Source organism: Pogonomyrmex barbatus, unplaced genomic scaffold (assembly GCF_055798465.1).
Source record: "Pogonomyrmex barbatus isolate J1 unplaced genomic scaffold, ASM5579846v1 scaffold4, whole genome shotgun sequence".
In the NCBI taxonomy this organism is placed as follows: Eukaryota; Metazoa; Arthropoda; class Insecta; order Hymenoptera; family Formicidae; genus Pogonomyrmex; species Pogonomyrmex barbatus.
Window position 1 is genome coordinate 11983299 of NW_028297138.1, and position 13645 is coordinate 11996943.

At 37.7% G+C, this 13645-nt stretch overlaps 2 protein-coding genes across 4 annotated transcripts; both read left to right on the plus strand.

Moving 5' to 3' along the window:
• Window positions 1–331: 331 nt before the first annotated feature.
• Window positions 332–5174, plus strand: LOC105432966 (FERRY endosomal RAB5 effector complex subunit 3). Of its 2 annotated transcripts, none has more exons than XM_011648000.3 (10): window positions 332–766; window positions 2459–3030; window positions 3259–3480; window positions 3586–3789; window positions 3907–4022; window positions 4089–4225; window positions 4297–4417; window positions 4490–4608; window positions 4699–4824; window positions 4917–5174. In XM_011648000.3, exons 2-10 carry the CDS (start codon window positions 2495–2497, stop codon window positions 5028–5030), a joined length of 1695 nt encoding a protein of 564 aa, XP_011646302.2. In that variant the 5' UTR covers window positions 332–766; window positions 2459–2494; the 3' UTR covers window positions 5031–5174. The 2 variants fall into 2 exon arrangements, with proteins under 2 accessions (XP_011646302.2, XP_088936749.1); XM_089080623.1 differs by having other exon boundaries at window positions 332–760.
• A 276-nt stretch (window positions 5175–5450) lies between these two features.
• On the plus strand, window positions 5451–9098 carry LOC105432965 (trophoblast glycoprotein). Of its 2 annotated transcripts, XM_011647998.3 has the most exons (5): window positions 5452–5837; window positions 6179–6572; window positions 6968–7324; window positions 7461–8050; window positions 8496–9098. In XM_011647998.3, the coding sequence occupies exons 2-5, from the start codon at window positions 6513–6515 to the stop codon at window positions 8788–8790; spliced, it is 1302 nt and encodes a 433-aa protein (XP_011646300.2). In that variant the 5' UTR covers window positions 5452–5837; window positions 6179–6512; the 3' UTR covers window positions 8791–9098. The 2 variants fall into 2 exon arrangements, with proteins under 2 accessions (XP_088936751.1, XP_011646300.2); XM_089080625.1 differs by lacking the exon at window positions 6179–6572 and having other exon boundaries at window positions 5451–5837.
• The last annotated feature ends 4547 nt before the right edge of the window (window positions 9099–13645 follow it).

Genomic DNA, 13645 nt, shown 5'->3' on the forward strand with positions numbered 1-13645 from the left:
TATTCTTAAATGCCAAGAAAGATAGAACATTTGTGTCGATTTGTGCCACTAAATAGAAAGCAAAATTGTGTTCGCAGAATGCAATCATATACAAACATTGTTTCATCTTTCTTCGCATTCAATAAATAACAAGGATAAAATGATGTTTATCTCGATTTATGACTAAATGGAAAGCACTTAGTAAGTAGACGTGTCCAATTGGAGGATTCGTTTAAAAATTTTCTAGTGGACCACCTATCAAAAGAGCTAGCACTTAATTGGCTAGCAACAAAGTATTGGTTGGACGCCATGTTAACTACTAATTTTGCTCTATGTTCAGGATTACAGAGAGAACCTTTCATGATAATCCTTTTTACTGTTTTAGTATTATTATATTTCACTGGACAGCGCACATTCCAATATTATTATATTTCAGAGATCATCACTGAAAGAAGGAAAGGAGAGAAAGACAGAGAAAGAGAATGGATAGGGGGCGTTAAAGAGAATGTCGATTGTCACATGAATAGTGTTCTTAAATTTACGGAAAGACACGGAAAGTAAACGATTGTTAATTAATTCATTGCAACTTTATATAAAGATTATTATTTAAAAAAATCATAAAATTAAATCGTCTACTCAATGACAACACGAGGGATTTCCGTGTGTGTTTGTGTGTTACAGAGATTGTGGTTATAGAGGTTATATTTATTAATATAAATTCTTAAATTAAGAAATTGATCAATCAAAACGTACGATGGATAACATCAATATCAATAGACTAGTGAGTGTGAGTATACATTGTAAACAATTGCAGATTAAATAATATCAATCAATTTAGGTTACATTCTTAAACTTTATTTTTTCACGGATATTTTTTTTAAATTGCGATATGTGGACTATTGTTGTCTTACGAATCATATTGTTCATGTATAATGTGTGTAATATCAACATTTGATGAATATTAGTAGTTCACTTCGTCAAGGCGAGAAGCAATCTGATTATATATCGATATATATCATGTAAAAAGTAAACAAATTTTACTTTTGTTGTCTTCACTTTTACGATCTATTATTCTTATGCTTCCTATGCTCTAAAACTTCAGCTAAAGGTTAGCATTAAGACATCATAGGTATGTTACTTGACATATACTCTACTTGATTGCATAATCGATCTATTCACTTAATATAATTATAACACATTTATTTTATTTGAATATTAATAAAGCATTGAATAGTTCAAATAAATATGTGAGTGATCTGTTTAATCTTTATCACCTAAATTAGAAAAACAAATGAATGTCTACCTGCTCAAGTCAGTACACAACTCCGTACACATAATAAAGGATTAAAACATGAATAAAAACATTATTACTTTACTGTATTGAGCATAAAGCATATAAAAAATGTATATTAAATAATGGAATTGAGCAGAAAAATTTTGTTTTATATTTACCATGTATATAACAAATCTATATATATTTATAAAAATTTCAATTTATAGACTTTGATAAATTAATTTCTCAATGAATGAATCTTATACATTGAGTTTCCTAAATACAAACAAAATAACAATTACGAGTTTGTTTACTGTTGGTCAATATTTTGATATTTACCATACACTATGTCTCATACTAGTGCCCTCGTGAATCGATAAAGCAGGAACGCTCTAACTTTCAAAAAATTTCCCCCTATTTCATTGTTTAAATTATGAATAAAAATTCACAATTCACATTCGACATGTTAATCAATGCATCCATTTGGACTGATATTGAAATAAAGATTGATCAAATGATCATATCGCTTCAAATAACGAATAATCGATGCTCATATTTTACAATTTTTTGCTTATATTTTACAATTTTTCTCACACGACAAACATTACGTTTATTTTTAGATTTGATTTAGAGAACATTTGATAGTTTCATAAATTACGTATGCATTCAAATTTGTAGTTAATTAAAATTTATAATTGACGGCAATTATTATTGAAAAAATATAGACAATAAATATAATCGAAAACTGCTGAAGATTATCTTTGCCCTCTTAATCCGAATGTTGTGAAAGCTGACCTTGGCGAGATAAATGTACCGACTTTTTTCAAAGTCTTTTAACGTCCTATGTACAAGCTGATAAGAGCTAATTATGTAGAATTTATTACTCTAATCGGTTATTAATTGTTTCGTATAATTGCCGCATTATACTACTAGGATATATCATTTTATGTATTTACACATATCTTTTCATAAATACAAATTCATGAGATAAATAAGAATTCTAGAAATTAAAAAAAATATCGATTGGAAAAGTAAAAAATTAATAAAAAATCTGTTATCAGCGCGCATTTTTTATTAACAACAATTATAGTGTGCAAATTCATAATTGAAAATTTGTATATAATAATTATAAATTATAAATTTATATATAATATATGATTATTAATATAAAATAAACGCGTACTGATAATTTTTAATTTTTATTAGCCATTTGGTTCTGCAAAGTCATTGTAAAAGACTCACATGTCAAATAAACGGATATTGTTGAAGACGATGAATAAAGCAGAAGAAGAATACGTTGAAAAAACATTTGTGTACAAGTTTCCAACATGTACTACGAATCAAGAATACACTCTGGAAGTTCCGCTAAAAATACCGTATCACGGCTCTATAAAAGAGTTGATGCATCGTATAATGTCATCGTTCAAACTACCATCTTACGTCCAATCAGATTTATTAGAAACATTGCAACGCGATATCAAAGAGCTTACTTTACAATTTCACGATGAGAAGGCGGAAAAACTTATTGAAGCTGCCAAGGCAGGCAGTCTGGATTTAGAAGATATAATTAAAAATTGGGAAAAAATATACAAACAGAAAACAGTGGAATATTCCGATCCCATTGGAACTTCGGATGAGGAATTATTTGCTGCGGCATATCACAGATTAGTGCATTCTCCATCTTTAGAACCAATTCTGCAAGCGGAACACAAATTTGGACGGGATGTTACTGAAGTAATTCAAATGAGAGATACTGATTATGAGCACCTTACGCAAAAGTTAGTAATACCTTATGATCCTCCTTTCCATTTTTCACTTGCATATATCTCGTATATAGTCTCAGATATGAAGCGTAAAAAGTAAAAAAATCACTTAGCAATAAAAATTTGAAAGTTTATCTGTCAATTTATTTATATGCATCTTTCAATTATGTTATTTTAATAAAAAAAATTAAGGGAAATAGAAATATCAATTTTGGAAAAGAAAGATCGTACGTTAAATTTCAGACAAACTGATGAAATGCGCGTTGCCGTCGAGGCTCTTGAAGCAGGATCTACTGAAAAGTCCATAAATGACATGGCAGGTCGACATTTCGAAGAGCAGAGCTTACTGCAGGGTTACTGGGGATCGAGAATTGACGCTTTAAGATTGGATCAACGACGGCAATACCGAAATTGGATCATGAGACTGCTCGAAGAGCAACAAACCAGTATGATATCCACGCCAATGTAGGTTTTTCTCTTCCACGTTTTGATAACTACTTCCATAGCAAATAAATTTTCTTTTATCTCATGTATATAGAGAAAAATGTCTTCTTTTTTTTCATACGACAGGGGTTCACCTATGGTACCATTACCGCCATTGCGTCCAGCTTTGGATAAATTCGTTCACAGTGAGGAGAAACAAACGACCGATTATCCTCTATTGGAAGAAAGCTTCACCATACATTTGGGATCTCAGATGAAACAAATGCACAACATACGTATATTGACCGGAGACGTGCTCGATTTTTGTCGTACGAAAAACAGCGAGTCCGGGTACATCTAATAAATTTTATCAAAATGTGAAATATATTTGAATATCGTATTTTCCTAATGTCTAACAATGTATTTCTTTTTCCTCAATTGATTATGATAGAAGTATATTAAATTTAGGATGGATCCAACGCCACAAAGATTGCAGACAGCATTAGGACTGTACTCGAACGATCTGTGTGGATTAGTTCTCCTAAGTGATAATCATTTAGGCAGTTATTCTGGAATAACAAAAGGTGCATTTTAGATTATAATTAATTTTTCATACGTCTTGATAATAAATCAACGATATATTTTTGCAGAATTATGTTCTATATGCCAACTAACAACGGAATTCCATTTTCCGCCTATCGATGAACAGTTGGAAAAAATTCGAGAAGACGTGAAGGACGCCGTTGCCTGGAGGCAAGCGCATTACAGAGAAGGAAGCGATCCCCATGTAGGCACATTAAAAAGATAAATTTACGATTAGGAATATCGACATGCAAAATACGTACGTGTTATTTACAGGCGAAAAAATCGACGACGAGCAAAAGTCTGCAAACAGGCGACGTTTTTATCACGAGACATTCCAATCTGGCGCAAGTTCACGTAGTGTTCCACATGGTGGTCAATGATTCCCTGCGATCCGGTAAATAACTATAAGTTATAAATTTTCCGTGTAACGAGTTACGAGAGTTGAAAGACATGATATTCATTTTAGGTGATATCAACTCAAGACATCCCGCTATTCTGGGATTGCGAAACATTTTGAAGACGGCGTGTTGCAACGATGTAACGACGTTGACAATACCCGTGTTACTTGTTCACGAAATGTCAGAGGTAATCTATCGTTTGGATAAGACGGATCAGACGGATAATTCTTAGATAATTAGGTAAAAAATATAAATAATCTACGTCGACATACTGTAGGATATGACGGTTGCCTGGTGCACAAAACGAGCCGAGCTAGTCTTCAAGTGCGTGAAAGGTTTCATGATCGAAATGGCATCTTGGGGTGGAGCAGAGCTGAAGAATCTGCAATTTCTTGTGCCGAAAGTAAGTCTGGCGATAAGTGTAATCCGCTGATATTGAAAAAAAAAAAAAAAAAAAAAAAAGAAAGAAATTGTATTCAATCTTATCACTTGCAGGGAATGTCGGAGGAGGTGTTTGGAACGTTAGCCACAATGTTGCCTAGTATATTTCGGGTATCAAACCCGTTGGTTTTTAAGGCTACCAGCACTCCGCAAACTCCGAAAAAGTAAACGATTTCTCTTACCCCACTTATCATTATGTGCATTCGTAACGTTGCCATATTTATTATTATATATCACTCGTATGCAGTCGCAATTATCTGTCGCGGGTGCGAAAAAAGATACAACTCTGAATAAATGTCTGACTCTTAATGAGTTTTTTGTTTGTATTATTTTCACACTATTGATTTCCCACCGAGTCAAACTGATATTCACAATACCAATGTTATTTTTCACCAAATATTCTGCGATTTATTCAATATATATTTTTCTTTTTAGCAATATTAATAAAATATTTTAACATACATTTTTTATCTTGCTTTATTTCCTTGCCTTCATTAATTATCATCTCTAAAATTATATGGATTCGAAAATAATATACAACAGCTTTATGACCTTAAATTTTAATCTTTGTAATTGCGAAGTTTCAAAAATAACGCATAGTTTTACGCGCGATAATACGCTAATCACGAGATGCATGAGTGACATCGTTATCATCGTTAGACACGTGATACGGGGAGCGAGGTTTATCACTTTTAGTCTGTATTTTTATCCTCGGGTGCATGGGTAGAGCAGATATGTTAACATTATTCGAGAATGAGTCCGGTCGCGAGAGAGACAACGTTAACTTGTCACATTCTAACGATCCATAAATTTTACACAACTCGAACATGGAGATAATGGTCGATATATTTGGATGTCCGATAGCTGAACAAGTTGAAATATATCCGTGATTAGTTGTGACAAAAAGACAATCGTTGACCGAGACTCGGCACGAAGTGTGCGTGATCCGTGTAATCAACAGTTTATCAAAGAGCAGTACGTTAGCCTCGGCAATTCTGAACTTCTGACCGGGAACGGATTATAATTATAACGCTTTTTGACTTTCACAGCGCTCTGTCTTTCTCTCATATTACTTTATAAAAAAAGAAAAAGATATTTGTTCGCGGGAACAACGTAAATCATGTTCGAGAGTCTTATCGAATTGTTGCGAATGAAACAAATGTATAAGTAACTAAGTAAATATTATATGCCAAGTACATTACACGATAACACGATAACAGAATTTCTTTATGAATTCGTATACGAATGGAAAATAGCAGGAAAATTATTTGTTACTATGATAGCGTCACATATTAATGTGACGAAACAATTTTCAGATCAGATCAGCAAGGAAGATTCTTAGATAAGGTGAAAAAGCACGACTTCCTTAAGGGAGATGGATTAGCCAAAAGTATTGCCAAAGTGTGGAGTGCATTATAATGCAATTGACTCTTTTGCCCCCCCCCCCCTCTTAATTCGGCATTACATCTTCGGCGGAGAGTCACGAATGAATTCGTTGCCATTCCATTGGATCGCGGCGCGGGAAGCATAGTTCGCGTTAGGTGATCTTGAGTGGTGCGATCGGTGATCGATCGGTGGTTGATCGAGTGCATTGGAGATCGAATCGTTCCGAAAAATCAACAAGTCTAGATTATTTTGCTATCTGATACGATGTGGTTCAGATCGCTCGTGTTTTTCATCGTCATCGCTTCGTACGTCTCGGCGACAATGGTGGGTCGATTTTTTTTTTCGCGGTAACTTCTTTCTTTTCTTTCTTTTAAATTATCTCGCTTGCAAACGATCGTTCGCGATTTTCCAAAATACTCGCGACACTTTCATTTATGATCACGAATATCAACTTCCGGTTAAATATCAGCTTATCGCTTTCTTAAACTACGTGTTCTATTTTCTCGCGGGAATAATCATCGCTCGTAATTTAAATGCGCTGGAACACATTTAAATTTTACGAGAAGTTTCCTTTCTCACTTTTGATATAAATATATAAAATACTGTTAAACTAACGAAATACCGGCTACAAATCTCCATTTGATTGTACGCGTATTCTAATAATGACAAAATGTTTTACATAAGTGAGATTTTGATAAAAAAAACGACTTACGTTGCAGATTGACTTGTCATTCAAGAAACTGAAGAAGGAAGATTTTTTCGTGAGAATGCAGACCCAAATCAGTCTGCAAAAAGTGACAGATCTTAATCTGAGAGGGAACGAATTCGACAGTTTTCTCGATTGTTCTACCAATCTGGAGACTTTACGAACGCTGGACTTATCGCAAAACCATCTTCAGCGATTTTTCTTCCTATGTAAGGACGAGTACAATTTGCAAATGTTAAACGTGAGCCACAACAAGCTGGAGTACATCGATGACAATGCTCTCAACGATAGGATACCAAAGCTGAAAATATTAGATCTTTCATTCAATAAGCTCACTATTGTTAACGAGACTATGCTGCAACATCTAACGGTAATAGAATTTCGTAAATCCCCCTCCGCGTTTTGAATTTTTTACGCTGATTACCCGTGAAATCTTTTTTTTTTTTTGCTCTTCCCACTTGTAGCTTGTCGCTACAAGATATATTACGGTTCAACTTTCTTTTTAGATTCTCGAGTATCTATCTCTATCTCACAATCCGATAGGGGATGGAATACACGAAAATGCATTTTGGACTTTAAAGGCGCTGAGACACCTCGATTTGAAAAATATATCCGCGCCGTACTTCTCGCCGGAATTCTTCAAAACCTTGCAGAACTTGTCGGTCTTGGACCTGTCCTGGAATCCGATCAGCGCGATACCGCTGTTACCGATAAGTTTACAGGAGCTGGATTTATCCGGCACACAAGTGATAAATCTGGAAAATTTGTATCTGCCGCAGTTGCGAGAGTTGAGGCTGAACCACATGCCAAATTTGACGTCGCTGACGCTGAACGATCTCGAGAACCTGACGAATCTGGAAGTATTATCGATGATCGGATGCAAACGACTGGTTCAGCTCAGTTTTAACTTGCAGAATAATGTCGTACTACCGCGGCTGCAACGTTTCTCGATAAAAGACTCCGGTCTCGAGACTTTGGGTACGGAGCTGCGTTCATTGTTGCAACGAACGCCTGTCGTCGAGGTGGCAAACAATCCCTGGAATTGCGATTGCAAGTTGCAATGGATCGGCCATTTGAGAATTCTTCGAGACATCAGGTAAAATATCGACGTTGGAACGTTTACTCTCAGTTGGTATAAGTTGCCGTCGTTAAGACAAAACGAATTTTTAATTGGAATTTTTGATATTCTTTTTTTTTTCAAATTCATTTCAATTGCATACAATCCCCTTTAATAGATACCAGAAATATTACATCTTAACGAATGTTGTGTAAAATGATATGACGGTAATACTTGTATCTCGTGCAGCTCATCGAGCTTCAGCTTTACTTCTTCAGAGGTCTCGAGAATCTCCGAAAAAAGAAATTTTCATTATCTCAATATCAATACCTTGCTAATGATGAATTCGATCTGCCAAATTCTCTTATCTCAACGAGACGTAGATATTAATTGCTATCTGCGGTACATTTTGAATCATGTCTGCGACCAAAAATCTCATACTGAGATTATAAAGACATAACCGAGCGTTATATTTGCACGACAGATGCCACACGCCAGATCGGCATCGTGCCAAGCTCCTGGCTGAAATACCAAGTTACGAACTACAATGCGAATACGACTCGCCGAACATCTATCCGGTTCTGTGGACAGGCCTCTCGATATTGATCGTTGCCCTGATCGTCGCAACAGTCTTGGTTCTCCTCAAACGGCCAATAAGCCAATGGAGCTTCAAGAGAAGGAACGGGGACACCGTCACGTACAAAAACGTCGTGGAGTCGAACAATGATCTGGTCCGAATACTGGCAGTGTCCGAGACACACGAACGCAACGAAGAATGAAGCCAAATGGAAAGAGAAAGAAGGAGCGGACGAAAAACGATTACTTTACTAATAATGTAATAGTAATGTAGTGTAATTGCGATACGACCATACGAGGAAATCATGTTAAAAAATTGCCTTATTATTTTCTTTTTCATACATTCAGCGAAATATATATCGGCCCTATTTATTAGAATGTAAATAAAAACATGTATCTGATATTTGATATAAGTAAGTCAAGTGAAAATTAAATTTTTTTTAAATACTAAAATTTTTCTAAGGCCTAAATTAAAATTTTCGAAAGCTAAATAATAAGCCGTTTCTGAAAAGCCGATTTTTCATTCGTCGATGACGAATTGCCATACATCCAAATGTACCGGAGTATATCAATAATGAGAGTCTCTCCATACCACGCCTCGTGAACTCGAATAATCAAAAGGTATTCGAACAGTACTCGAACAGCGTTCCCAGTGTCTGATAATAAAAAAAAAAAAAAAACTGAAACTTCTGTGGTCGAATAAAAAGTGCCTCTTCTTTTTTTCTACCTACGCTAAGAATCAGCGTATTTCGAAAACCCCTTTACCTTTGTTCCACACGGCGCGTCCGTTGCCGTGTGGCACAAAAGAAAGGCAGATACAAAGAATGCAATGGCTCATTTGCCCTGAATGACGGTAAGATCCTCTCTTCCGCGTAACGACGCGGCAACGCGCGGCAACGTACGCACGAATTATCGTGCGTGGCATCTTGAGAACGCGCACGCAACTAATTGAAATGCTACGAGATTCCGCCAGAACGGGTTCCGTTCCCGGTAACCTTCCGATCGACGGGCAAAAAGGAGTCTTTCGCGGTCTTCAGAATCGAAGTCAACCCTAAACGCGAGTCTTCCGACGTTACTGTCTCGTCGTGAAAGAATAGGAAGATATTTCTCGAGTACCGTTTCACCGCTCTGGAGAACAGATTATTAATAATCAAGTTCAAAGAAGCTTTCCGCCGCGAAATGTTCAGAGAGAAATTACGCTTTGTGATTTCTTCTCGTTGGCCCATGTATCATGTATATGTGCCATGGTACATTAGAAGAAATATTTTTAATCAGAATCTACGATCTATACGATATTACGACGTAACGATCCGTTCTCGCGCCACAGTGAGGACGATCGCGTTTGTTCGTATCCCATCGGACCTTTCGTATGCACTCGCCGACATATACCGGTCGTTGATGAAACGTTAAAGTGTAGGGCGTTACGCGTTTCCGTTCCGAGAAGGGGCGCAATATTGGCGTGTTATGCGATGAGCCAGCAAATGGTGCTATGAAGATCGTCAGTTTACGTGACGTGCACCGTGATCGCGTGCGATGTAGCGATCAGCCTTTGTATCGAAGTATGATCTTCCTATGGGAGAACCTATTGGGTTACGCCCGTGCAGAAAGAGAGAGCCCCCCACGGGCGAGGATGTCGTATTACCGGGGGAGTCACAACATGCAAGGAGAGGAGCGCGAGAGAAATCACTGAGGAAAAGATGCGCCGCGTTCTTCCGTTAAATAGAAAAAAAAAAAAAAGAGTTCGCGATAACTCTCCACGTTAGCCTAATGTAAGTAAGCAATACTCTTCTCAATTTTATAACCGATATAATCGATTTTTTTTCCGAATGATAAGTCAAGCTTTGCAATAAATCCGTGTTTGCCACTTTATCTCGGCTTATCTATCTGCAATTCGCGTCGTTTCCACAAAAATTCAAAAAAATGTTCGATGAAAAGTTTAATTATTTTTTTATAAAGTGAAATATAATTTTGTATTTGTATGCTGAAATTTTACATAGGAATTTTAATTTAAAATATTTATTGTTTATATGTGTGAGCTATCGCACTATTTATTTTTTTATCTGAAAAATCGCAGTCTCAGATTTAATTCAGCTTCTATTAACGAGAAAATCATCGTTCGGCTCTCCGAACACGGTATTTATGGTATATCTTTTTGTATACCGGAATATCAATTCAAACTGGCGAGAACTCCGCACCATTTTCCAGCCGGTGTGCGAGTAAAACGATTGAACATTGCGGAATAATTTTTCCACCATACCGAAGAGCGAGCATGGACCACGGGGGGGAGGGGGAAGGAGGGTGGGGTGGGGGGAGGATGGTTTTGACGGTAAGAGGAGGAGCAGGAAGAGGAGGAGGAATTAACGATAGAGCGTTCTACCCTCCTCGCGCAACGGTGTCGAATGTCCGTAATTCGAGATTCCGTGCGAGCCAATTTGGCGAGAGCCGGTGGAAAAATAATACACCGCCTACCAGCACACGAGACAGATCGCGAGAGATGCGTGCGGAGGCGAATTTTAACGGTCAACGCGAAACACGTGGGCAGACCACGTCTGGGGAATATCGTGTTTCGGGCATGTGAAGAAGATCCTATCCCCGGGATCTTAAGACGGCCGGGATAACCACCCGGATGCGGTGGCGTTTTGTTGGAAAAACAGCGTGGGCGATATTGCCTCGTACTCGATGACGGTCCGAAGATACTCGCTGCTGAGTATTTAGCCAAAAACGATATATATCGACACCTTGGGACAACCAATATCCCTCTACGCTCGAGAGCCGGAGGGATTGTATAAGCATCTTGTCGCGAATAGATCCATCTCTTTAACCAGGTTGTGTGTTAAATTCAATTTTTCAAATTCACTAAACTGTAACAGACTCCGAGAAATAATTATTAACGAAACATTTTAATAATTCACCGCGCTGCTTCAGATATGTGCACTGGAAGAAGGCGCTTCTAATTTAATCATCATTTGTTAGAGCGCTTTATACACACGCCATATATATATATTCGCGAATATATATACTGTGTACGCGTTGAGTTTTTATTTTCTTTTCTTTTTTTTTTTTTTTTTTTTTACACGCATGAACGTAAGTTTTTCTGTACAATGGGAAAATTTCCCGAGACATGCACTTCGTTAATCAAGCGCGGCTGACTTGGCGCTCGGCGAAACATATTTTTGTAACAGCCCTCTACATTACGATTCGTTAAGCCAGCGTCTGCATTAACTAAGCTAATCCCTTAATTACATTCCTCTTATTTCTCCTCGCTTCTTCTCTCCTATCCTTCCGGCGGTGACTCTCGCGCTTCCTACATCATCCTTCACTCGGTAATTAAAGAATTTGATGAAGTCTCGCGGTGTATGTACGCGGAAAAAAAAAAAAACCACGCGCACACCCGCAAACCCGGGTAACTTTCGCACGCAGCATGATATACAGCAACAATTACTTTCAAGTCGTCGCATAAATATCGCGCTTAATACCGCGCCGACGTTCAATTAACGTAATCAACGAATAATCATCGATCGCGAGAAAGAGCTCTATTTCGCACGTTCGATAATAAGATATAACGACGCGGCGAAAAACACGCGAGATAACGTTGATTACATCGAGTCTAACGAGAAGTTTTATTTCCCGAACCGCTCTCGCGCAATGTAGTATTATCGCCAATTAGCTTCAACAACTCATCAACGGTGTCTCGTAATACACGGACTCGATCTTATCGTATCGATATAACGTAACGGGTATCTCTGTCCTCGTGTTACACCGTGTTAAAACGTGTAACTGGACTTGTGAGCCCGCACGTTCAAACGCACGTCGTTTTGCGCGTCGCGTCGCGACCAAAAACGGCCGCCGCATGCCGCGGTGAGGCCCGCCGATTTTCGCTGGCAGGGTTTTATCTGATTAAACCGACGTAGAAACATGGGGTTATACGTGTAAGCTTTCCGGGCCGGTCTATGGGGAGAGGCTGTACAAATGAATAATGAAAATAAAACCCTGGTGATGCTATCGGTAAGCACCACGGGATTACGTACGCATCAGCGCGCCCGCGATGAACTTATATTATAGAACCCCCGTACACACGAGCCGCACACCACACCGTCCGTGTTAATGCGTGCGTGTTAGTGCGTGAATAAGTGAGTGCGTGCGTGAGCGCGTACGTGAAGCACGTACTGCTGAAGAAAAGGAAGCAGCTTTTCGCCCATAAGAGTTTGGCAAGTTTCTCGGCGGATAAAGATTTAAATGGCAAATTAGTACCCACCTCTTCTCCCCCTCTCCCTTCACACGTAACGGCTCGTTAAATGTTTATAAAAATTTAATATTTTTTTATAAATATATGTGAAACACAAAAGATTTTTATTCACAAATTTACTTTTTGCGTTTTATTCCACAGTTACGTTCTGATTTATTTCAAGTCCAAGTGCGGAATGATACGACACATAATAATCCCATTCATCAGAATCCCATTCATCGGAATCACTTATTTCCATTAATCTTAGAAGATAGGTAGAATAAGACAGTAAATAGAGAAAGAATTAAGATGAAATACAAATGATCTATGTACGTTCACGTTCGCATTTATGGTGTGTGTGTGTGTGTGTGTGTGTGTGTGTGTGTGTGTGTGTGTGTGTGTGTGTGTGTGTATAAGTATTTGAATGGTCGTTTTTTCGATGAAAGAAAGATTGTGTGCTGTGGGGTATAAGTGTCACAACTGTAAAGTTGCCAAATGTGTCTTGCTCCTTGAAACACGTCGATTATGCCAAGGTGTGAACTTGCGAACACAGCCAATAGCCGATCGTGAACACAAAGGAGGAGACCCCACAGACCAAGCCGCTTACGATCAATACCTCGATCTTTCGATCTCGTCCCGTCCGGCTGAGAGAACATCTATTCGCCACAGCACAATAGTGAATGGGCGAAATACGTTTTTTGAATATAAAAATACTGTCCGACTACTCTTCTAACTTCTGAAAATGAAGAGCTGACTATAATAATATATAATAGAATATATGAATAATGATTATCCAACATGTCAGATCAATCAAATATCTATTTCGTTTTAAT

Coding starts and splice junctions, on each gene's coding strand:
- LOC105432966 (XM_011648000.3), top strand. CDS start 2,495: ATGTCAAATAAACGGATATTGTTGAAGACGATGAATAAAGCAGAAGAA. Junction 3,790..3,906: donor ACGAAAAACAGCGAGTCCGG/GTACATCTAATA, acceptor TATTAAATTTAG/GATGGATCCAACGCCACAAA. Junction 4,825..4,916: donor TGCAATTTCTTGTGCCGAAA/GTAAGTCTGGCG, acceptor TATCACTTGCAG/GGAATGTCGGAGGAGGTGTT.
- LOC105432965 (XM_011647998.3), top strand. CDS start 6,513: ATGTGGTTCAGATCGCTCGTGTTTTTCATCGTCATCGCTTCGTACGTC. Junction 6,573..6,967: donor CGTACGTCTCGGCGACAATG/GTGGGTCGATTT, acceptor CTTACGTTGCAG/ATTGACTTGTCATTCAAGAA. Junction 8,051..8,495: donor AGAATTCTTCGAGACATCAG/GTAAAATATCGA, acceptor TTTGCACGACAG/ATGCCACACGCCAGATCGGC.